This window comes from Notolabrus celidotus, chromosome 19, assembly GCF_009762535.1.
Source record: "Notolabrus celidotus isolate fNotCel1 chromosome 19, fNotCel1.pri, whole genome shotgun sequence".
NCBI classification, from domain to species: domain Eukaryota; kingdom Metazoa; phylum Chordata; class Actinopteri; order Labriformes; family Labridae; genus Notolabrus; species Notolabrus celidotus.
Genome location: NC_048290.1, coordinates 24,500,954 through 24,527,057, shown reverse-complemented (window position 1 = coordinate 24,527,057; position 26,104 = coordinate 24,500,954). Strand labels below are relative to the sequence as shown.

At 39.6% G+C, this 26,104-nt stretch overlaps 1 protein-coding gene and 2 long non-coding RNA genes across 6 annotated transcripts in view; 2 read left to right on the top strand and 1 right to left on the bottom strand.

Annotated features, from left to right (window-relative positions):
- Positions 1-2,479, top strand: part of LOC117830971 — a 153,195-nt gene extending 150,716 nt beyond the window's left edge. For all 3 annotated transcript variants that reach the window (XR_004634877.1, XR_004634876.1, XR_004634878.1), the window contains one exon: positions 1,429-2,479. This is a non-coding gene — a long non-coding RNA (uncharacterized LOC117830971). The remainder of the gene's footprint in view (positions 1-1,428) is intronic.
- The window catches only part of rai14 (retinoic acid induced 14), a 47,293-nt gene that overhangs the window by 4,718 nt on the left and 16,471 nt on the right, over positions 1-26,104 (bottom strand). The window contains exons 3-15 of one of the 2 annotated variants that reach the window (XM_034709346.1): positions 14,734-14,864; positions 12,795-12,883; positions 12,447-12,511; positions 10,783-10,840; positions 9,719-9,789; positions 5,388-5,494; positions 5,063-5,247; positions 4,711-4,736; positions 4,271-4,357; positions 3,696-3,785; positions 3,282-3,419; positions 2,596-2,697; positions 838-1,533 (exon numbers count right to left, since the gene is read on the bottom strand). In XM_034709346.1, coding sequence (XP_034565237.1) covers positions 838-1,533; positions 2,596-2,697; positions 3,282-3,419; positions 3,696-3,785; positions 4,271-4,357; positions 4,711-4,736; positions 5,063-5,247; positions 5,388-5,494; positions 9,719-9,789; positions 10,783-10,840; positions 12,447-12,511; positions 12,795-12,883; positions 14,734-14,864 — 1,845 coding nt within the window. The remainder of the gene's footprint in view (positions 1-837; positions 1,534-2,595; positions 2,698-3,281; positions 3,420-3,695; positions 3,786-4,270; positions 4,358-4,710; positions 4,737-5,062; positions 5,248-5,387; positions 5,495-9,718; positions 9,790-10,782; positions 10,841-12,446; positions 12,512-12,794; positions 12,884-14,733; positions 14,865-26,104) is intronic. The other variant, XM_034709347.1, reaches the window with a different exon arrangement.
- On the top strand, positions 5,089-7,151 carry LOC117830972. The gene is made up of 2 exons (XR_004634879.1): positions 5,089-5,311; positions 5,419-7,151. It is a non-coding gene; the product is annotated as an uncharacterized LOC117830972 (long non-coding RNA).

The following is a 26,104-nucleotide window of genomic DNA, read 5'->3' as shown; positions in this document are numbered from 1 at the left end:
AGAACAATTATTGATCTGCATGCAGTAAGTTATATTTGGTGGTATGGCTCTGTTCTGAGAGCTCCCTGCCCTTCCATGTGCGTACGTGGAGTGCAAAAGTCTATAGGTGCATTTCGACCAAGAGTTCTGGGGTCTTTTAGCACCCAGGACTACCTTCCCTGGAACTAAAAGGTTCCTGTGCCCCCATTGTTGTCTGCGTTTCGATCGCGGGCTGAAGATTGTGAAAATCAGGCCAGTGACATATGGAGAAAACAAATTATATTAAATAATATTTTGAAATCTTAATAAAACACCAAACTAGTATGCATTCCCAGGAAATCCCTCTGTGTTTCAACAACTGTGTAAACTGTGTAAAAAAAGTCCCAGGACCTTTGAAAAGTACTACCCCCAAAGCAGGGGCTTTTCAGAGGGAGATTAACTATCCCTGAACTAAATTTAGACCCTGGTTCCTCCGGTCGAAACTCATGTAGTTCAGGGGTAAAGTCCCTAGTTCCGGGGTAAAGTTCCTGCGGTCGAAAAATGCCTTATGTAGGAGAGAGCGCACCTCCCTTTCATTAGCCTTCACGAAAAGCCAAGGCAGGTAGAGCAGCAGCAAAGATCAGGTACAGAACAGAATGGACATCAGTGACAATACATATTTGCCAATTGGATGTGTAGAAGGTAATCAGCTGAGCTGTCAGGTGACTGAGGGCTGGCATTAATATCAGCTGACGACTGTGGGCTGAGCATGCCTGTCTGAACTAACGCCATGCTCAATGAGGAAATGCTTGTCAAAGTGTAAGGACTTCTCCTCTCAGTGGTGCAGATATTCATGAAGTATCAGAAGCCTATGTTTACCTGGAGCATCCTTATCTCTTCCTGTGCCTCCTTGTAGAGTTCCTTAATCTGTACAGTCTTCTGCTCATTCTCTTTTCCATCCCGTCTCTCCTCCTCCACTCTCTTCATCACCTCCTCCAGCTGTCTGATTTGTTGCGCTGCTTTCTCTTTCTCAGATCCTGATTGAATGAGCTGGACCTTTAGATGTTTCACTTCCTGTTCCAGTGTGGATGATGAACGTCCCTGGACCTCTTCACCTTCTCCCGTGCTCATAAGCGCTCTCAGCTCCTCCACCTCCTCCACAGCCTGATGGTATCTCTCCTGAGTGTCTGTCAGCTTTGCCTGGAGCTCCGCCAGACTCTCCATCAGCTCCGCCTCTCGTCCTTTCTCCCTCACACCTTCACACTCCTCTCTTTCTCTCTCAGGTCTTAGCTGGGCCTGAAGTGAGCGGTTCTCCTTCTTGGTTTCTAACAGTTTGTTCTGAACTCCCCCCAGCGCATGCTTCAATAGTCTGATCTCATCTTTGCTCCCTCCTCGCCCTCCTTCACCCTCTTCATCCTCTCTTTTGATAGAAACACCACCAGTGACTCCTTCTCTTTCCACCTGTGGCAGGGATTCAAACTCATCCTGGGTGGAGTGGAAGGAGGAGTTGGAGGCCATGCTGTCTGGACGACTGTCCTCCTTCAGGTCCTCGTTTCCAGAGAAGGATGGATGTTTCTGTGAGGTGAGAGTGGAAAGAGTGACCAGTCTGTCTTTACAGAGGGGCTGAACACCAATCAAACCAAGATACTGTTTGGCACTCGTCTTGAAAAAGTTGATTCATTATTTATTGGTTATCAAATGAATCACTGAATCGTTTTTTTTTCTTCAATCAAAGAATCACTCCATCATCTGTACACAAGTTTAAATGATTAAACTTAAACCAAAACAAACAGGGATGACAATCTGAGTGTAGCTCACTTATGGTTGGGTTTTTACACCTGTCGCTGTTCTCATGCTAGATTTGGTTGATATGAATCTTAGTGAATATAGGACAATGTTTCTTACACCTTAATGCTCATCAGCTGTTCATGTGTATTTGACAACATATTGTATGATCTGACATAATTAATGCATTTATGAATCTGAGGTTTTTAAGCTTTGGTGTCAAACACATGTCAAACACTTTGTTTAAGTGTTTGACATGTCTGTCAAATAGAACAAGCTTTTTTACCCATTTAAGTATATATTTAACTTTTTTTTTCTATCTCCATATAGACAAAAAAAAAAGACTAAAATCTTCAGATTACTCCATAAAAAAACGTGTAAGTTGCAGCCCCTACACTTTAAATGTTGTGACTAGGTTTTACCTTGCACTCTAAAAATGGGGGGTGCATATTTTTCTACCCTTTAGTTTATCTTGGCACAATGTTTCTATGGAATTTTTTTTGACATTTTAATTGTTTCTCTTATCTTATCTGGCTGCAAAGAAATGTGGTCCAACCTTGATTCTGATTTTAGAAATATTTCACTCGACACACAGTCCTCCCTCTGTGTGAAAAGTTGGACACAATGTTGGACTACAGCAGCCACATATTACTAATATTATTATTTATTGTTACTATGGCATTGTACACTGACTTAATGTTTCAAAATAAAACTGATAGTGTGACTTTGCTTTTAATATGGTTGAAGGTTTTTGCCTTTAGCATGTTTCAATTGCTTCTACAAACAATGCACTGCCCTAATCTCCTTCATTCATTCATTGGCTTTTGTGATTGAATAAAATGAGATACATACCTTGAGTTTGCCTGCAAGCTGCTGGTTCTCCAAAGTCAGAGCATTGATCTTGGCTTGCAGAGCAGACACAAGAGCTGCAGACGCAGTAAAACCATGCTCGACCTGTCAACACATTCAACAAACATACATTCCCATGCAGAGGCACACAGAGACATAAAAGCAACGTTAGGGACCACTAGCTTCCTCCTGAAAAACAAAAACGAGTCGTGACAAGTCTAGAGCTTAGTGAGACCTCCTTCAAGAATGCCCAGGGTGAAAAAGTTCAGCAGCACACAGCTGTGTTGTCAGAGTTTAGTATTTAACAAAGAAAAACAGTGCTGATGTAAGATATTAACAAAGAGAAAGTCTTTCAGTAAACTCGTCATACACAGAGAAAGTTAAAAATTAATCAGAGGTCATCATCTAAAATATACACTTGTATGTTGCCCCAAGGCTTTGAAGTCTTAACCTTGTTTGAAAATACCTCTAGTTAGATTTGGCAGAAATAATTCACAACACTTTGATACACCTAATAAATGAGTTTAAAACATGTGCTTTGCTCTACCATGTCTTTTTCTAATGCCCCTTTTTTAAAACTAAAAGCATGACATCATTTACTTAGACTGCTTCTTCTCTTCTAGTCACAACATCTGCTTTCATATCCGTTCAATATGTGACACAAATACGTCACGGTAGTAACTCATCACCTTCGTATCCAGTTCAGGAAAAGTCACGGTCTGCTCCACCGACTGCTTCAGGTCTTCGATCGTCTCCAGTAACATGTTTCTTTCCTCGTGGAGCTTCTCAACTTCTTCTTTCAGCACCGTTCCTCGAACTTCATCCTCCTTTGAGCGAGAGGAGGAGTGGCAGGATGGAAGAATGGGAGGGGGAGGAGAGCAGAAGATGGACAAAGAGGAGGAGGAGGAGAAAGGAAAGAAGGTATTTGTTTAAACTTTGTGTAAACACATTTATTGAATTTGTCTGTCTCTTTGATAAGTTTGTATCATCCTGATGTCTCTGCAGCGATAAATGACTTTTTCAGCCCTGAGGAGGAATAAAAACACCTTGAATGTCATTTATAAATCAACATAGCTCTTATAGGTGTTTTTAGACAGCTTTACCTTGTAGATGAATCTTTTGGGAGTGTCACTTTTGTTGGATGATGGGGTCCCAGTGGATGTGATTAATGAAGGAGAGGAGGGTCCAGAACTCTGCAGAATGTATGAAGTTATGAAGTAAATTAGTTTTATTAGTTAATTAAATGTAATCTACTAATAGGGACATTATTTTGGATGAGAACATATTATTAATCTGCTATTAAAAAAATGTTAATGGTGTTTTAAAAATGTGAACATTTTGTCAATCACCGAGATTCAAATGTTAGTGAAGAGGTTACAACAACTATAGAGCATAATGAGTTATTGTTGCTCTACATGTTTGTATTCAAATTGTTAACTCTGGTAAATAAATAACTTCAGTATACAATGTGTGCACTATATATGTTTTTGCCACATTGTGTCAACCTGAGAATGACTGACAGAAAAACCAATAACACAACAAATGATTCAAGTGAACAGTTACAGACCAGACACACACAGCTTTAACTGTGCCTCCTCTTTGTATGCTGCAGACATGCATCAATGTAAAGGGTCGCAAACTGAAACAAGCAGACAGATACACAGAGACATGCATTTACCTGCAGTGGGCTAATAGGAGGTGGAGGTGCTTTTCGTTTTTTGGGAGTTGTGATCCGCTCATCACTTAGCTTAGCTACTTGATCATGCTGAGGAGCCAGCAGAAGAGAAGAAAAATATAAAGAAGAGAGAAAAAGAAAGGTGGATTCAGTGCTGGTTAGTAAAAGGAGAGTTAATCACTGAGTGCTACAGTGAGACTAAGTTCTGATTTACAGTTCTAGCACAGAAATTCGATATCGTCACAGTACAAACGATAATGCTAAACTACTGTAAATGAAGAGGAGCTGTACAACAGAAATGAGCTCGTTTGTAGCTATGAGTTACCCTACAGGCTTAGAAAAATCTCTTCCTTCAATTATTTGATCTTTTGAGTTCAGGATTTGAGTAACGTCGTTTGCCTGCTTGTGGAGAGAAGTGTTCAAGAACTTGTCTCATGTCTTACCTGAGGACTTTTAGGAGACTTTAAATCTGTCAAAGAAGAAGAGGACATCATAAAAATCTAATTCAAGCCATAATTACAGCTCTCACTTCAAACATGTTCATTTTTCTGTTACAGTCAAAATATCATTCAGAGAGAACACTTTACACCTGACATGTAAAAAAGTAACACTGACAGAGGAAGTCCTGCAGATGGCAGTGTGGACTCGGTGTAAAAACACAAGCAGTGCATGTTCCAACCACACAGAGGCGACACGCTTATGTGTGTGTTTGTATTTATATTGATCAGGCTGTGAGGATAACGGGCTTCATATTTCCTTTTTTTTTCTGAGTCTGTTTTTTTGCACAAGTCTTACCTGTGACATGTTGTCTGTTCAGGGCAGCAGTGAGTGCAGCTTTGACCTCAGCGTTCCCGGACAGTTTGGCATAGTGTGTGACATCGTGGCCCTGTGAGTCCACAGCTGACAGATCTGCTCCTCGCTGAACCAAAACTTCTACAACAGACACAGCACTGGACTCACAGGCAAGCATCAAGGCTGTCCTGCAACACGGGAACATACACATATTGATCACTAATACATCATCTCCCAATCATCCAAGAACAGGTGAGTCTTAAATCAGTCGTCACTGCTGTTTAATGCAGGAGTTATACTTCTTTGTGTTTGTTTTGTTTATTTGTACCTGCCACTATTGTCAGATGTGTTGATTTCAGCCCCACAGTCCAGCAAAGAGCTGCACACTTCAGCATGAGCGTGTTTGGCCGACAACAGCAAGGGGGTGAGTCCCTCCTTTGGGAAAAACAGAGATTATAAAGCATTAGATATGGCTGATTTCATCATATAGAGGGACCTTAAACCAACATAACACACAGCTATATAATTCATCCTGTATGACATCAGGTCGTGGGCCTTGACATGCAGTATTTAAAGTGTCTGTGTGGTGAGAGAAATCTCAGATCCATGTGAAGAAGGAGTGGATGTCTCTTAAATGAATTTCCCAGAAAATAAGAGGAAAGGCAAACATTCAGCGTTGAGTTTGGGAAAGTCCCCTGAAATGATGTATTTACAGTTCTAAATAAATAGGCTGACTCAGAACAAGTTTAATGGCTAGGGCTGGGAAGCTGAGGCCATATTGCATGCAACGTATTATCCCATATTTTACTCAGGACTGACAGATCCTGACCCCAAGCATGACATTTCACCTAACCCTAACCATCTATGACCTAAATCTAACAGGAGTGTTTCATTGGCTGAGCTTTTGGAGGGTGGTGCTCAGTCTGGAAGGAGCAGCAGCCATGAATGCTACATAATCTTCAGACAGATGATAATAGTAAATACATTGCATCTCAAAATGGTAACAGAAATATGTGTTAAGAGTGAGCTCTGAATTCTATTTTCTGAACACAGTGAATTAAAGAAGAAAAACAAAGACATTCATACAGAGTTCAGCTGAAAATGTAGGACTGCATGTTTCCACGGGTCATTTATGTTGTTGAAAGTGAAACAAAGTCAAAGAAAGAAAAGAAAGCGAACTATTCAGCTGGAAACAAGAGATTGCTAAGCAACAGTAAAGTGTGTCAGCATAACTCTGTGTTTTATATTACAAGGCTGCTGCTTCCACACCACAGAGAACAAAACTATGTTGTGGGTTCCTCTGAGCTCTGCTGAAGACTTTAACAGACTTGTGTCTGCTCTGCTCAGTCTGTGTTCCTACTGATCCGTCTCTGCTCTGGGATCTAACAGACAGAAAATAATCTTTTTATTCACAGGGTTACACATCCAGTGTCTGCGTGTGAGTGTGACAGCTCAGGTGTCAAATGTGTGTTTATGTACACCTGTTTCCAATTTGCTGACATCTCTTCAGTTTAAAGCCTAGATGCCAAATTCACTGTGATTCAGTCTTCACAGTGGAGTGTGATGCCTTGAAGGGCCTGTCAATCAAGGCGAACTCCCACACACATGCCCCAATTTAAAGCTCAACACACTCTTATTGGGACAGTTATAATTACCCACATGCACAGTGGAGTTTTGGTTATAAAACTGAAACTTTTCCAAAGTTATTTTGTTTAGAGAAGTTTGAGTATCTATCTTATCTGCAACTGGATCATCCTTCCAACATAAGCAACCTTACCAAAGCTTCAAGGTTTGAGAAGTAAACATTTTGTTGTTGTACATCAAGGTCTGTGCATATGCAAAAACCTACATGTGGTACAACATGTGACAAAGTATATTCAGCATGAGACAAATACAGGAGAAATTGCTGAAGGGGTTGTTGTGCCTAATTAAGACTGAGGTTGTTTTTATGTGCAGCTTGAAGGTGAAGGATCATATTAACTAGTCATTCTTAACCTTTCAAACATGAGCGCCTGTTGTAGTAGCAATGTCTCTTTTATGGCCCCCAATCACATGTTGCGTACATCAATAAAATGTGAACTGTAGAAACAAAGGACTGGCTGTTTACCTTGAATGTCAAATGGACTGCACTTCTATGTAGGACCTTTGTTTTCCTTTGTGCGCTTAAACAGATTTAAACATTAACCCTCTGGCACACATTCAAACACTGATGGAAGAAGCTGCTATGCAGACCGTCAAACTGCAGCCATCAGTTTTAGTATACAGATTTAAAGTATATGAAAGTTTTTCACTCATTCACACACATTTTAAATCATTGTCTGCGTTTTCCAGAGAATCAAGGGGTTTAGTATATTTGATGTGCATACTGCAAGAGCTGTGGATCAAACTACTCAACTTCCATTCAGAGGACAACAGGCTCAACATCTGAGACTCTGTCTCCCCAAGAAGTAAAAGTAGGTGATAACATTATAAAGCAGATATATTTATATCTGCTTATATTACAGCATATTATTTGAAGACTTTGGGTTTTGCAACCTTTGATATCTATAGCCTGAGTGGGTCCTTAATCTTGTAGCTACAGTCTCGCAGCCACCACGGCTTCTCCTACCAACAATTTCTATGAATTAAACTTTTCTTAGTATGTTCTTTCTGAGCACTGATTAACCATCTGATGAGTCACACTAGCAACTAGCAGATGTTCATTAGTAGAATCTATTACTTTTATTTAACTAGCTTAAATCGTACTGCATGACTCTTTCAGAAGCCTAGTATGGTTGTGGTTTCTGACTTTTTCAGCTCTTATGTTTCATCAGTATTCAAATATGTATTTTTTAACAACTAAATTGGGATTGTTGTGTTTCAAAACCATAACTGACATAAGTGCCTGATTCTAAAATCACCTCTTGGTACAGTTGTCCTCTTTACTGGACATCTGAAGATCATCAGCTTCATGACTCAATTCTTAGTTGAAGAATATGCGATCTTGTTTTCTCCAAATTGCCCCTTTTCATGTCTTCCAAGAGTTTTTGAGCCTCTTAAACTAAATATATGGATGCCAAAAGTTGTAAGGGCTGAGCTTCATTTAAAGAACTGGAGAATCAGATTTGTTTCCAGCTGAAAACATCAGGAAGCTTTTATTCTACATGATGCCAGTGTCTCCGAGCAGGATTTAAGTTTACTTGATTTCTATAAACATCCTCTGTCAGACACACATAAGCAGATGTTCCTCTGTTTCTTTCCATATCTTGCTGTGTGTTTATGTCAAATATAGATCAGGTATGGATATTTGTTACAGCCATGTAAGTATGTATGCCTGAGGCGAACAAGCTGGCATGTTTTGCACAACAATATGTTCCAGACTTCTCTGTGGTTCTCTGTCTACACGTCTCCCAACAGCTAACAGAGCTGCTCATGGCTCACACACACATTTGCAGATGATTACTGCTGAAAAGAACCGGATACGCACAACACAGACAACAGCACCAAAGAACTGTCTCTCAGCTTCAACATCATGCTTTTTCATTGTACATATGTACATCCTTAAACATGCAAGTGCAGAGAATCCTAAATCCGGGCACTCATTTCTGCTGAAATATAGAATTTTTCCCTTGATATTAGCAGTTTCTTCAATGTATTGAACTTTTTGATGGGTGGTTTTGGAGAATTTTTATTAAGTGAAAATGTCATGAAGACAAAAAAATTGCCAAGTTGAATAAGGTTGGCTCCTGTTGTAACAGAAATCCTTTAATTTAACCCTCAGTAATCTGAACAGCCTGTTTTACAAATTGTCAGCATGGACCCGTCTGAGAAGCCACAACACGCAACTTTTTACAGGCTTCAGTAAGAATGAGGCAGCAATAATATCATATCGTACATGTAGGTAAAGAGAACTCCGAGTGTGTGTTTATCTCCAGTGGACCAGCTGTGCATGACAGTAAAACAAAAGGGCAAACACATTCCCTTCAACAATTCTTTTCTCCTACTTTCTCTCTTTTTCTTTTACACTCAAACACACGAAAAATATCATGCTCACACACCACAGTTGGGTAAAAAACCACAGGCATGGAGCACTGCAGCAATGGAGACCACATGTCTGCGGCTTGGGAGCAGAGTTCCCACAGTAAACTGACCCTATACCCAACACACAATCAGGCACGCACACGCATGTGCACACACACACACACGCGCACGCGCACACGCACACGCACACGCACACACACACACACACACACAGTGTACAATATAAATCCTGATTTAAGCAGAGAGACAAAAGGGAGGAAATGTTGGTGAACAAGAATCCTTGATTTAAAGCTGTTAGAGATAGCAGTTCATGTACCTTTGTTCGCAATGCAAGCTGAAAAAGCTTTAAGAGGGATGCAGGCAAAACTATAATTGTGAAATGACATATTTGTCTGCATTTAAACACAGCAATTATCCAGTTTCAAACACAGAGCCAACAGAGAGGTAAATCTTCAAGGAAATCCACAGCGTACAAAAAGTGTTTAACCTTCTTTTAACAAATTCCTCAAATAACACAGCAGAAGGTCGATAGAGACTGAATGAGCGTCTGAGGAGTTTTTGTTCTGATTTAAAGCTCTCTTACAATCCTGCCCAGAAGAAGAAGTCTGAGAGAGAAAGAGTGGGATAAAGTAAACTCACTGCATCTTTCAGGTTGATGGGACTTTTGAGTTCACACAGCAGCTGGACGACCTGGATGCTCCCGCTGGCAGCTGAGGATAAAAGAAAACAACAGTCAGATGATAAAGCGCACGCAGATGTCCAGGTCAGTTTGGTCTTTGGTAAAATTTTGCAAGAAATACATCTCCTTGATTCATTATGTTGTCCTGGAAATTAAATGAATATTAAAAAATACAAAAAAATGAATAAACAAAAATTTGTTGGGTGCCGGTTCGGGTTGGTGGTTAAGCCTCAGTCCTTAAAGGGGGCGGCCCAGGTTTGATTCCAACCTGTGGCCCTTAACTGCATGCCATATCTATTTCCTCAATAAAGGCATAACAGCCCAAAAATAAACTTAGAAAATGAATAAATGATCATTTGAAAAAATGATCATTTGAAACATTAAGAGAACAATGTTGGAATTTAAAGACTAAATGATTGTAAGCATTGCCATTTATTTTCCCAGTTATTTATTTATCTATTGTTGTATATATTCACTTAAATGAATGATCTTAATCCATTTTTATTATAAAATTGAAGTTAAAAGTTAAACATGACTTCTCTGTCCTTCATACTTTCCTTTTACAACAGACAGCTGTAGTCTATCCTGACATGACACTACATTAATCAGCAACTGTCTCAGCTAAATAACTGCAACACTGAAAAAAACCTTGACTAAATTTAAAAATAAAACTTCCATGTCATCTTAACATCAGCATTGTGATGCAAACTGAGAAGAAGATAAAAATCAAATTGTTAAATACACACATGTTAAAATATGGAGTCTGTAAAAATCTATGCATAAGAGACGGTGCAGTGTTTCGTTTGAATGAAACTAGTGAGAGTATTAGGAGAACTTTTGGAAACAAAACGGTCTAAAATCACATTTAATCACTTAATTCCAGAAATGGTGGACGATTTAAAAAGAATAAAAGTAGAGCTTAAACTTAAGCTCACGAGATATTTTCCCACGTCCTTGTCTTGGGAGACTAATCTTCAGTAAAAGCACTTGGGTTTAATTAACTCTAAGGACGTGAGACACTCACCAGCGTGATGCAGAGCAGCTTTCCCTGAGCTGTCGACGGCATCAACAGGACTTTTGCTCTGGAGAGGAAGCAGAGATATATTAGATGTACAAATCGATTTCACACATGGATTATACATGATTATGAATGGAAAGTTGAAGCCCTGGATACTGTAAAACCTCTTTGTTCATTCTGTGCTACTCTGGTGAAGCCTTACATTTCCCTGAATGGCTTGCAAAACCTGAATATTTCCAAAGATATGCACAAATATTTCTCAGAACTCAAAATGCCTCGTGGCTTCAGAGGCTTGTTTCTTGAGTTTCAGATATAAGAGTAGCAAATTTGATTTTGTAGAACTGAAAGTCTAACAATTACAGAATCATTCAAGCAACAAACTTGTATTCTTTGTTGCAACCCCATGTCTGGTAAAGACCCATAGGTCAGTCGGATTGCACAGTACAAAGCACTTTTGGTAGACCAAAAGAGAAGCTGTTTGCTGTTTGAAAATCAGCAAATGTGCATGAACGTTTGACCTTTCAGGTGACTGTTTATTTTGATGCAGCTCTCATAGAACAGTTGGATCAGCAGATCAGGGCAGGATGAAGGTTGTGAAATTGTATTGTGTGTGTGTGTGTGTGTGTGTGTGTGTGTGTGTGTGTGTGTGTGTGTGTGTGTGTGTGTGCGTGTGTGTGTGTGCGTGTGCGTGTGCATGTGCGTGTGTGTGCTCCTGCTGATCCCCACAAACATCCCCACACACTCAGCAGACTGAAGAAATGAAGCAGAAAAGCTGTCTGTTTCAGACATCTCAACAGAGGAGTGAGACCTTTAAGAGAGCTCTGTTTCCTTTGGTTCTTGCTGTTGCTGCTTTCACACATTCTTTATTTCCTACATCAGCTAATGCATCCAGGCAGACGTCTTGCTGAGTGACTGAATGCTCAGCTGTTTAAAGATTCTGACTTCATTGTTTCTTGCACCTCGTGTTGTAAAACACGTCTTGGAAACATTTACCTGAAATAGTGTTAAAAAAACTACAGTTAATCAAAAACAAAGTATTAGCTTATCACTGTAAGACTCAGGGGCACTTCAGTGGTCATTGCACCAGCTCTGTATAAGTTGTGTTGTAATTTAGGAGGCAAGGTCTACACTAAACCTAGCTAGTCTTTATCTTAAGCTGTGTTGTTGTCGGGTTGCACCACAGAGATGTAAGGTTCATCTGGTCTAGTAGTGTTGGACTCAAATATTGGTGCAGAAATGATGTTTCTACTTCCTCTGGCCAATCAGTGAAAAGCACTTTTCTCTGTGGGGCATTTGTTTATGTGCTGACTCTCAAGCTGTTAGCCTGAACAGGCTTAGATCTGAAAATAACTGCCGTTAACTCCCATTAACCGACCAACAGCAATGTAAACATACATAAACTATGACAAAGCTTTTGATTATCTTCAATCTACAGCTAGTAGATAGATTTCTAAAGGAAAGAGAGAGCAGAGAACGCACAGTAGGCGCCACCATCATCTCCTCATCCTCTAACATATCCAATCTTAAAATGATGCTGTGACAACCACAGTTTTACAGAGGTCTATCTACTCAGAGCTACCCATAAGATTTCAGATGTAACTTTTGCTTAAGCTGGGACTATCTCAGTGATGACAGTTACAAAAAGCTTCCCTTCCCTGTGTCCACCTTACCTGAATGAGCTTTTTGCAGCACTCGATGTGATTGTTTTTGGCAGCCAGGTGTAACGGATTCAAACCTGAACATAAATCAAGAGAGATCACAGTGAACATCTTTGACACTATACAGAATGTTGTGCCAAGTTGGATAAAGTGAAAAAGAAAATCATTTAAAAAGAATCAATGTTTGAATAAACCTTTATGCTCAAAACCAAATGACCATTCCGAAACAAACGTATACCTTTAATAAAACCTGTCTGTAAAGAATACATCTGAAATATTTAGACTTTCTAACAAAAAGTATGACAGTTATAAACGATTTTCACACATCATATCCTCTGTATCTATAACTACAGTACACACCTGCACCATCAGTGATTGACAGGTCAGCTCCATGAGACAGAATGACAGACAGGCAGTCAGTCAAACCTCGAGCAGCTGCCACATGAAGTCTGCAAAAAACAAAATCAAAGAACGAACATATGAAAATTATTTAAAATCATCGGTTAAAAATCATGACAATAGAACTGCATGTAAGACTGCTTTTTAAAAAACTCTTGCTTTGATAGTTTTGGAGTTACACTCAAGATCTGAGGATATGAGGGCGTAAACCTCTTTAAAAAGAGATGCTATGGAAAATCTCAAACTGTGACCACACACTGACAGAAGCTGTGAAAACAAATAAAGTTTGAACATCTCTTTAAAAAATCAAGCTTTTCTGCTGTGCTTTGATATGAATTTCGTCTTCTGTCAATGACTAATAACACTTGGAACACAAACATTTTTGGTGAAGCTTTAGTCAGCCCCCCTGTTAGCCTATCTCTGCACAAACAATAGAAACAAGGAGGAACAGCTAGCTTTACAAAACATACCCACTAAAACCTGTAATTGACAAGCTTTATCTCCCTTTTCAATTCATTTTGGACTACAGGTAACCGCTGCTGCTGGTTGAGAGATAGTGCAGCACATACAACACCTTAAAAACCTCAACATGCAGATTTTTACACCTAATGGTGTGTTAGTGCGTCTGTGTGCAGCAGGCAATCAATACGACCCCTTTCCAGCTCAGTGAGCAGAAAGAAAAAAACACCGCACATGCCCAGCCTTCCCCTGGTGTGTGCGTGGGCTCCACACTCACGCACTCGAGCACAAAACTATGCCCACATGCCTTTCAATCAGGTTTTATCACCATAGCGATACTGTAGACTCCTCCTTTGTGCATTCTGAAAAGATCGCAGCATTGAGATCCCAAACCACATTCATGCTGATTTAAAAAGCCTGCGAGTATGCATCTTCGTGTGTGTGTGTGTGTGTCTGTGTTCCAGTCGCACACAGAGAAAAGGTCAAGGATGTGAACTGGCAGGGGAACAAAAAAGCCAGTGTGTTTGTGTCGGCATGTGCAGATCTGCACATTTGTTTCTCCCTGCATTTTGTTCTTGTGTTTTGATGTTCCTGGCGCTGCGTGAGCTGCTTAGCACATTGAGGTCAGCGGGTGTTGTGTTTCAGGGAAAGAAAGAGGTCAAATATTAACACAGAGCCTCTGTGTTATCAACAATCTCAACCGGTGAGGCGGTGAGCTCCACTGCCTCTGCAGAAATGAACTGGTTCTCAAAACACTGAATGTCAGAGAGGCTGAGGAAATGCCAAAAAATGTCAACCTTTCAAGAACCAAGAGAAAAAGCAGTATTTTTAGACTGGACATTCATTTTTAACAATGTGCTGTGGAGCGTGAACGTAGTTTCATAAGCTCATGACTTGAGGAGTTTATCCTAGGATGCAGGGATGTGAGCCTTTAACTGAAAAAAGTAATAATAATCAAGACAAAAAAAAAACAAGACTAGATTAGATTTCCCCTGAAAATTCAAAACCCTTTTATTTCATTTTACTTGCATTCACATTTTTGATATAAACAGGAAGCAAACTACATTTGCACTTCATTCCTCTCTAATTTTCACTCTCTGGTCATGTCAGTGTTTCAGATCTGAATTCAAATGTCTTGGCTTCTTCCCCAGCCTCAAAGAGTGCATCCTACAGAACCCACAGGAGACTTTTGTCTCAGTCTCTGCCAATTAATTACCCTGCAGGAGTATTTTTGCGGTAGACATGTTTTGCTCCGGATGTTCTTTGCCATCTTTAAAAAGATAATTGGCTTCACTGGGAATCATGCGCTTATAACCGAGATATAAATCAATATATATATGTACAGTATATATAGCACAAAGAGTTCACACCTGGGATTGCTAGATCTGCAACAAAGACATTTTCTCTTCATTCTTCTGTAGATTCTACTCAAAATACTTACGCTGATTTTCCCTCGCTGTCTAGTTTTACAGCGCTCGCACCTTTCTTGGCAAGAAGCGACACCACCTTCTCCACCTCTCCGTGCTCCACGGCAGCAAGCAGGCGCTCGTCATTTTTGTTCCACTCATTAGTCTATAAGACAGAAAGAAAAGCAGGAAAAAAAATGAGGTGAGATGAGGCTATTAAGTGTAATCATCTGGGAATGCGGATGCTGGGAGGGAAGAGAGATATGATTTACATCTCATCTTTCTGAGTTAATAATTTTGTTATCTTTGTGACGTATGTGAAGGAAAGTATGTTTCATCAGCCATTAAGCTTATCTCTAATAGTGTTAACATTCCAAACAATGAGTGTATCATTAGACATTGACATATCAGCGAATAATATTGAGCAGCCAAAAAGGCTGCGATGCCCTCAATGTGAGTAATAGTTCCCAGAGGGAGAGACTATTTTTCTGGTTCTGCTGCAGCCCACACAAAACATTTGTGTCCATATGCCGGGAGACACACACATACACACAAGCATTCAATATCTCTAGCACTGACACGCAATTACACAAACCACAGCCCCACATTTGTATCACTGACAGGCTGTTCAGATAAAGACAAGTCAGTAACTGGAGAGCTTAAAGCATACACAGAGGGGCTCAGGCTCATGGTGCAAAGTACAGCATTGTAAGCTTTGCAATACCAACACTATGTGTGTCAAACAAAACAGATCACCACAATGAACCATATGTTGTACATTAAAATCACATTATGTATCATAATCTGAAAAACAAAAAGCAAAATGATCAAATTATAATGGAGACAGTCTGGCCTTCAATACAGTAGTGACTGTGTTAAGAGATATAGTTCTTAATGAACAGGTTGTAAAAAGATTTGTCTCCATAAATTGTGGAGTTGAACCCGAGGACCCCAAACATATCACTAGTGAGAGTTCCTTCATCAGCTCTCCCAGCAGCCACCTGTGCATACCCACAGTATTAGATTTGACCTGATAGCCTACTGACCGACACGTGATAACGGGGTGAACCCTCTGACTCCATAAATACATGTGAAAGGGAAACTGTACCTTATTTTAGGACAGCAATAAGTCAACATAGTGATACATGGCAAACATCCACATGCAATCTCTGCAGTGAATTTTGCACAGCTGGTGGAAAAAGGCTGGGCTATAAAAATCTCCTCTGTCACTAGGACAGCTGAGATGACCAGTGAGCCCTGTAGCCTCGTCAGAGTCGCCTCTTCAGAAGTGGAGAAATAAAAAATACTCAAATGTCTGTGTTTGAAACTAAAAAAAATTAAGTCTAAAACCACTTAGAAACATTCTTGGTTTTCTGACAGAAAAAAGTTTTGGAAGGAGTTGAAAAAGGAAACCCACACATGCACTCTGAGTGATCCAGTCCTCAAAGCAGTGGAGCTTGAGTTGAGATACTGTTTAAGAGGCGTTGTAAGATGAGAAAGTTCTCTGACAGACTGGAAATAACACATTATATATAAAGACACTCCGCTGAGCGCTGACACAGACATGTGAGAGGTATACAGATCCACCAGGTGCTCTACCACGTCTATTAGAAGCATCAATGAGCACACTTTAATGGGTGTGAGTGAAGAATACAAAAGCAGTATCAGGGAAAAAGTTCCTTTGCTTAAAGCTGGGGTTGGTAGTCAGATTTAGATACACTTTTTGTTATACTGGTTAAAATTATCTTTATGTTCCGATGGCAATCAATACATAATGTGTTCTTAAAAAAGAGTGAAAAAAGCCTCTATCTACAGCCGGAATAAACCTGGGAAAACACCAACCAATCCCTGCCTTTGGGAGCCAAATTATGAAACCAATCAAATCCCATCCTGCTGCTCTGCCCGCCTCCTGCGCGTACATTTCATGTTTGTTTGTGTTTTTAACCGCTGAGTGAGACATGAGGTGACGTAGTGCAAAACACAAACGATGTGCTGAGGACCGGTTTTGATACAGTCACGATCATATGGTCGCGGAGGAGTGGCGCTTGCGCATGTGAGCGGGGGTGTCGTTTTGGAGGGGTTAGAAGGAGTCCTGAGGAAATGCTACATTCAAATTCATGCTAGTTTTCCATGACTACCAACCCTAGCTTTAATGTGCACAAAAGCAAAAAAAAAAAAAATCACATTTCTTGTAGATATCTGAATGACAGTGTTGGATCAAAGTATCCTAACTGCTGTTCAGTCTTGTTGGGAAATTACCCTGACACTTTCTAATTTGAACATAATGTCCTGCAGGATGTGAGGAAAAATCTACAATGTAGAACAACTTTTGTTCAATATTGTGATACACTAACACACGTTGAAGCTTGCATATCTGCTATAACTTACTCTGCTGTTTACATTTTTTGTGGTTTACTATGCAGCTAACAGCTGAAAACTTCTGCTGTGTCTTAGTTATGTCAATGCTGATATGGTATCAAATCTGGAAAGCTGCTTTCTGACTAATTTCCAGTCTTCTCTTCATAATGCATCAAATATGTTGTCACGGTGATGTTTTGACCATGTTGTGGTGATATCTTTGTGATTCATCACTTTCATCGCTCTCTCTCTCTATTATTCTCCTCTATCCCTCATTCCAACCCCAACTCAGTCGAGGCAGATGGCTGTCTAACATGAGTCTGGTTCTGCTCGAGGTTACTGCCTGTTCAAAGGAAGTTTGTCCTCGCCGCTGTAAGTAGCTACCAGAACCATAGACTGTATAAAATATGGACGTAGTATCCGTGGCGTTGTGTATGTGGTTTCCGGTACTTCCAGAGCCAGCCTCAAGTGGATCCTCGATGAACTGCAGTTTTTAACACTTCCGCATTGGACTTATATTTTTAGACCAGAGGTTGCAGCTTGACTGCGAGGTGCAATGATCATGGTGGATTAAGATGAGATAAGACTGAGTCTTATCCTGTCTTGGTGTTGGGTCTTTGTTAATAATATAACATAGAGTATGGTCTAGACCTGCTATGTTCGTAAAAGCGTCTTGAGATAACGTTTGTTGTGATTTGGCGCTTTATAAATAAAGATTGATTGATTCATTTGATATCTCTGAGGTATGTACTGGAGTTTTTGATCACCATCAGCGCCATAGAGCAATGTGCTCACAAGGCAGCCCCAGTTTTGTTTTTCTATGCACATCACAACGACACAGAGAAATGTACACAAGTCTGCAGGCTATAGATTCATGCTGCTGGTCGTATCTTATTTCACTGATTGACAGATGGAGTAGGTAATGTGCAACAAAGACATGACATTTTTCAAGGCAGTTCTTCATCTTTAAGTGTCAGTTCTTGACAGACTCTAAGCCACTGTAATTCATCTTTAACGAAGTGTGCATGCATACCTTAGCAAGTGAAACCCTGAGCTTAAGGAGAAAACGCTGAGAGGTCATTACACAACTGTGTTACAGCGGTTTAGACATTCCTCTACCGACAGCTTTGATCATTAGATAATAATAATCTGGACGTGGCTGGATTAGCGGCTCTTTTTCCTGGTGGGAAACTCTTGATACAGAGCAAAACATTCACAAAGGTAGAGTCAGGGGCTGAGGTGAAAGTGGATCACAGAAGTCAGAGAACATGCATCTGTCTGCCACTATGATTGGTGTGCAGTGAAACAGGACACAGCAGGAGGTACTGTAGCTGGAGCTATTAATGACATGACATATCCATATGGCGTGGAGGTACGTTTGGCTTGTTTTCGCAGAGGTTGGCTGGATTTGCCTCCCAGTGCGCTGGAATGAAAAGTCTCATGATTTTTATACAGGCAGTCATGTGTTCAGCCAGCGTGCAGGGCGCTGAGGCAGTCAAACACTAAAAATAGGTTCACTTAGAAGATGCTAGAGGAACTGAAAAGAATAAGGAAGAATATACACTGCTGAGGCATTGCTGAATAGAATACAAAGAAATATGTATCTATACATGAACATATTGTGTTTGGAAGTGAAACCTAAATCTAGAACAAGCTTGGCGAGTGGTCTGTTGCATGATTAAACATGGTACCAGTAATCCTCTTATCATGTTTTGTGGACATCAGGAAGGGTGGACCTTGCTGTAATTGAGTGCCTTTGTGATCCGGAAACAGCAGCCAAATAAACCCACTCGTGTAAACTACATGTCAGATTAAATAAAGGAAGAACCACATCATGTACAGTAGAGGGTTAGGTGTCTTAAATCAACATTTTAACTCAACTTTAATTCACTTCAGGACCAGTAGCTTATCACTTAATGGTTCATCTGATTGCTCTAGATTTTACATTTCTTTGTATTTGTCCCTCTTGCAACTGAGCTGATTCAAATCGACTGATTGAGCTCCTCTTTTTTTCTTGTACAGAATCCTAAAAGTAAACTCTGTGCTATTGAAAGTATTTTTAAAACCATGTGACTGACTGTCTCTTTGACTGATCTGACACAACCTACACAGAAGCTGTACTTTTTCTAGAAAATGTAATCTTGCATCTTGTCTATTCCAGGCTGAAAGAATGTGATACATTCATGTATAAAAATGCATGCACTCATACATTAAAAAGTAGTAGAAGTAAGCTTTACTTAGGAAACTTTTTCATACCCTTTAAGGTGCAGCAGGAGAAGAATAATCTTCCCTAGTGTTACTGGACACTTTAGCTCCTAGTTTCCACTCGAGCAGCAACTATTCAACTCCTACTAAGAAATGGATTCCAGAGTTCTTTTATTAGAGAAATAAAAAGGAATGATTTTAAGAGGAAAAAATGCAGGTACAATGGCTGAAAGGGAAATTTACTAATTTAGCAAAGCCTCAAATTTCAACTTGATATGCTCTGAAATGTTTCAAAGATAGAAGTAAACTTCTAAATGCACCAAAAATACAGAGAGGACAGCAGGATTACCATGACTGATGGTTAACCACACTGTCCAACCAAAGAGGGCACTAAGAGGAGAAAGCTGGCAATTAGAAAGCAAGAGTGCGGTTCTGGAGACAGGAGACTTGAAAAAAAGGGAAAAGCTTGTTCAGTGTTCTTAAAGTTGAAGTGCAGGGATCTTAGAGCTGGAGACTTTCTCAGTTCAGAGCTCTGCTCTGTGATCAAAACATTTTCAATCAAACTGGACGACCAGTTCTCCCAGTACTCTGTATCTCGCTCCAGTGATGATTTAATCATGCTGAGTTGGTTGTCAGAAGTGTTGAATCAAGAAACTGCAGAACCTTTAGGGTACATGAATACGAAATAAAGCCCTTTGCTCTGTGTCTTTCAACAACAGCATTTCAGACAAGCTTCACTGTCAAACTATCCAACACTTCATAAGACTTATCCAGTTTTTACCTCATGGGAAGCTCCACTATGTGTACAGATCAGAGTCAACACTCCCCGTCTTTAACACACAAAAATACGGACTGTTATTGGTCATTACAATTAAATTAATTACTACCCAAAAAGGTTTACCAAATAAAGGTCTGTCAGAACGGCACTATCTCCAAAAACAAACATGGGGCGCTGGTGGCCTAGCGGTCTAAGCACCCCACGTATCGAGGCTATAGTCCTCGTCCTCGCCACAGAGGTCGCCGGTTCGACTCTCAGCCGGTCAACCATTTGCTGCACGTCTTCCCTTACTCTCTATTCCCCAAGTTTTCTGTCTCTCTTCAGCTGTCCTAACAATAGAGACGAAAAAGCCCAAAAATATAACTTACAAAAAAACAAAAAACATATGTATCACAGTTTCTTAGAGGTCATGGTGAAGTCATCAAATGTTGTCCATTATCTGATCAAATGTCCAAAACCAATGTCCAAACATGCTAGATATTGAAAGGTAAGGCACAGAGGAACAAAATCTCATAGCCGAGAAAGTCTGCCCTTCAAATCTTGGAAATTTTGCATGAAATTATCATTTCAAACTAGATGCCACTAAAAGTTCTGTAAATGTATTCACAGGCTTGTGGCAGCTTTACTTTCCTCAGAAGAATTACATTCTGTGCTTTTAGGTTAACCCTCCTGTTACCCTCAAATTTACTAACATCTTTTATCCTTGGGGTCAATTTGACCCCAGCAGTTTAAACCTCCAGAAACAGATTGTTACCCAGGTTTATGTGTCAGGTACTTTTTGTTTCCTTGTTGACTACCTAAATCGCCCTTTAAATAAAATATATTTCAAGCATAAACACAATTTAAAGCATTCAGAAGGACTTTATTTGTAAAACAGAACATCAAACTGCTGTGAGTTTGTCATGCTCGGCTCTGCCTTGTTTCTATGTTATTAAAACGTATGACACACGATTCATCATTGAATGTCTTTAGAGACATGGAGGCTGGAAATATTATATCTCAATCTAAAGGTTGGCGGTTCGATCCCAGCTCCTGCAGTCACATACAGAAGTGTCTTTGGTTAAAGTGACCTAAATATCATAAAAACCAACCAAAACAAATGTGTGTAAAATGTTTATATTTCTTATGTTATATACAGCGAAAAACAGCCTGGGGTCAAATTGACCCAAAGGAACACTGATGTGTAATTTTTTTATCAGGAAACTGGAACATATCAACCTTTTAATTTTATGTTTCCCCAGTTGTCCCCAATAAATGAGGAAAAGTTATGAAATATGAAGCCAAAAAAACGATGTTAGTCATTCATTTAGAGACGTTAAACATTGAAAGGGGTCCAATTGACCCCAAGGATAATAGGAGGGTTAAGGTCAATACTTACATTTATCTTTATTCTAAACCACTAGATCACTAGACTGGTGCTTAACAAGTATCATAATAATCATTTGTAGTGCATGATCCTTATAAAGTCTCAATAATAAGAACTGCATATTTGGAGAACAACAGGACTTTGATCTGAAACCTGCACTAACAGAAAAGGTTAAAGAGGAAACACTGCTGTAGAGTGGAGCATGATCGTGCCTAATGGCCTCTGTGATCTTAATAGGCTCAACAGAAAGTGAAAGGCCGTCACGACAGAGCGGCATGACACTGATAGCATCGGACTACATTGTAATGGACAGGTTGAAGTGGAGCGGAATGCACTGCTCCACTTTCTGCCGCACACACAAACTATGTCGACGCAGGGAGGCCGATTAAATCATAATGTGCTGGAAGAGACAAAGCACAATTAGCACAGGTCCTGACTCCAACATGAAGTTAGTGAACAAAGTGTGTTCAGAGTTTTCAAAGTTTTTATAAAAAGGCATATGGAGGAGAAGTTGCTCCTGTTCTAAAAGAGAGAGCAACACAGTGCAACAAACCTTTCAAGTGCAACAGGAGGGAAAATATCTAATCAAAGAGGTTACATCAGAAATCAGGTGGCACACTTCATATCTGGTTTCCACTGAAAAGTTGTTTTTGATGTTTTGTTATTGGATAATTGGTTAAGAGACAAGAAAGTAATACACCAAGTTGGAGAAAACTTGATGTATTTTGATAAAACAGCATTACACAGAACATTTCTGATCTTCTTTATACCAAAGACATTACCTAGTTCAAGATTTTTAGCAGCTTTAACTGAAAATAAATGCTAGATGTTGCTACTCCAAATCATGAAGTTAAAGGTGGGCACAACAGAGTTCAGAGCATGTCAAAAAATTTGCAAAAACTGCACGTTGAAATAAGACTCAGCCATACCTCCACATGTGAGCTCCAGACAGTATCTGCTTTCATTTCAACTCTGAGGACTAAGCCTAGGCTTGCACTGGGCAGCATGGGTTAAGCCCACATTAGTTTCACCAGCAAGAAGTCACAGGTCACTAATCCTGGGAAACTAAACCAGTATAACCACAGTCGGGGTCTTTCTCAAAGTTCCCACTCCCACTTTGACACAGATAGAGCTCTGTTTGCAACCACACTCACAGCTGAATGAACCGCAAACTTTCATCTCCCCAGCAGAAACAGGAAGTGTCATAACTTTATGAGTTATGAGTTTACAGCTCAATATGAAATTATTTATATCAGGTGCATTGTGTACTGTGAGATGACAGACTTATGCAGGTGTTGCTGTTACATGTTTTTGCAAAAAATGATACCACCAAAACAAACACAACATGTCTTTGCATGTCAAAATCAGTGTAGACTCACCATTGGAGGGTTTCATATCACACTCCAACTCCACACTCAGTGGATGTCATTGAATGTGGTGCTCCCAAAACACAGCTTAAGGAGAGAGTTTAGGGTTGGTTTAGGAAAGATCCTTGTTCTGTGTGTGCCACCAGGAAGTGAAAAGGATCTCACTTCCTGTCTTTTTCTCAGTCCTGTTCCCCTAACTGCCCTCTGTCCTCTCCCGCTCGGTCTGCTCCTTGTGCCCCTCTCAGGTTTTCCCTCTCTTTCTGTTTCTTGTGTTCTTTGATAAGTGTGTTTACAGTGGGATCAGGGTGTGGACAGTAGTGTTTGTTCCCTCTCTGCTTTAGCCCGACTCATTAAGACACACAAAGAGGCGACTGATAACATTAAGTGTTTCCTGTTTGTCCAGGACAGGAGAACAAGGAGCAGGAGAAGTAGAGAAGTAGAGAAGTAGAGAAGTAGAGCAGTAGAGAAGTAGGGGAAAAGAGAAGGGGATAAATCAGTCGGCAGAGGCATGCTGGAGAGAGAAAAAACAGACATTTATTAGACTTGTATAAATCTGAAATTTTATGTATTTCTGTTCAGTGTGTTGCTTTAAATGTCTTCTTCCTCCTCTCCTCATATGTCTCACATGTGTTTGGTCTTCCTCAGCATGGAGGCTTGACAATGGATTATAGAATCACAAGCTCAAATGTTCAGTCATTACTACAGTTTCAGAGTAAATACAAAGTAAACGGCCGCTCAACGAGTGTGAGTGACTGTTTGTTAACCCGATGGCTTCTGCATAAACACGCCTGGTCAAAGTGTTTTCTCTGCTACTCTGAACTTCCTCAGTTCTCCGAAGGAAAAATAAACTCAGATAGGAAAACAGTAATTCCTGCATCACGCTCTGCATGTTTGGAGAGTTTAGCTTCTAAGCTTGAGGAGTTTCCAAAAAATAACATTTTTCTTTAACCACAGATTAAAAGTTGTTTGCTACGTTTACATTTTGGGGGGGAGTCTAGTTTACCAACAGATTTTTAAAAAAGTTATTTAAGGAGAGGTTCTGCTACACAATGGTAAACATTTCTGAAAAATTTCTGGTATCAAATTTAAATAGTGGATATACACTACCAGTCAAAAGTTTGGACACATCTTCTCATTCAATGGTTTTTATTTATTTAAATTATTTTCAACATTGTAGATTAATACTGAAGACATCAAAACTATGAAATAATCTGGTTTTGCCATAATCAGGATTACAACAGTAGTCAAACAGGGCTATCCATTGTGTGCTAACCCTACCTCTGAACAACACAACTGATGGTCTCAAACACATTAAGAAGGCAAGTCATTCTACAAATGAACTCTTGACAAGGCTCATGTTAATTAGAAACCATCCCAGGAGACCACTTCATGAAGCAGACTGAGAGAATACCAAGAGTGTGCAAAGCTGTCATGAAGGAAAAAGGGGGCTACTTTACGGAATCTAAAATATAAAACATATATTGGTTTGTTTAACATTTTTTTGTAAATTAAATAATTCCATATATATTCTTTCATAGTTTTGGTGTCTTCAGTATTAATCTACAGTGTTTACAATAATTAAATAAACAATAACCCTTGAATGAGAAGGTGTTTCCAAACTTTTGATCGGTAGTGTATTTTTCATGAAAAAAAACATTCGGTATCAACATTCAATATGTTGTACTGCACTTTTTTTTTCTTTTTTTTAAGTTATATTTTTTGGCTTTTGGCTTTTATTTTATAGGACAGCTGAAGAGAGACAGGAAATGTGGGGAGTGGAGAGCGGGGGAAGACATGCAGTAAAGGGTCATGGCCGGGAGTTGAACCTGCGACCTCTGTGACGAGGACTGTAGCCTCTGTATGTGGGGCGCTTTGACCGCTAGGCCACCAGCACCCTTATTAGTCTATCTTTTAATGGGGCATACGGTTTAAATTATTTGCAAACCATCTTATCCTGGTTTTATCAACGTTTTACACAGCGTCCCAGTTGGGTTCATAATTCTTGGTCTGTTATGCAAAGATCACAAAAGGCCTTTTGGCTAATTTCCCTGTTGATGAGCTGCATCTGGGCACTTTGTAAACTCAGGTAATGCTAAAAAAAGAAACATATGTTCAGTAACTGCTTTCCCAGGAAATCTGGAGATTAGAATTAATTGTGTAAAGAAACACCAGGACAATTACCGCTCAAAATTAGATTTTTCATACGCCCCTCTGATGGATTTAAGTGTTGTATTAGGGAAACTTGACCTGCTGGGGGCTGCAGAATCACAGGTAATCATACACAGGGGATGAAAAGGATCTGTAACAAATTTCACAGGGCTCGGCATGGTAATTGTGAGGAAGCCTTGCTCTGGGTTGCAGTGTTGGACAGACAGAAAGACAGACAGACAGACTGTGCCTTGCAGCCTAAAAACGAGAAACACTTCTAAATAAAAGTAGAACACAATAGTGAAGAATCAGACTGAAAACTGCAGATAATGCACAGAGACTGAGATAATTAATACTAAAATAAGAAAACAAATAAAACCGTTTAAGCTTGGTCACGTTTAGAAAGGAAGAAATAACCAAAACAACACAGGATAAAAGGGATGTTAATGTTAGAGATTTCTGCTTCCGGGAAAGCCAAGCATAACATGAACACTACCAACTGTATCAATTCACACACTACACTGCAAAAACTGAAATCTAAGAAAGATTGAATATCTCAGATGAGGGTGAAATGTTCTTATTTTTTGCCTGATAAGATAGTTTTTTTCACTAAGCAGTTTTGATGTTTGAGTATTTCTCTTGTTTTAAGTTTTTTGGTCCTAAATGATCTCAGTAAGATATTACAGCTTGTTACTGAGATTTCATGACCTGTATTGAGTTATACATGCCTGAAAGTAAAATATCAACTGTTACAAAGCTGTTTCATCAACACTCACAAGTATAAAACTGATTTTTCAAAGTTATAATTTCTTATTTCAAGCATGAAATAAAATCATGACTTTGACACAATTGTATCTCTTCACAAAATTAAAACAAATGACAAACGAATGTAATCCACTGTTTTATTTTCAATGAAACAATAGAAAAGATGTACTTCTATATATTAGTACAGTAGGCACAGTACTGTAAACTGACACTTAATATTTAAACATTTAACATTTCAAACCGTTTCAAACAGAAATAATTACATTCAGATAAGTTCTTCCAAATTACAAGGCAGAAAATGATCCTACATAATGAGAAATATATTCTTAACTTTTGTCTTGGTTTTTTAGTATAACTTTGCTGCTTTCAAGAAATGTAATGCCTAGTGCATGTCGTTATGTCAAAACAATGGCTTTAGC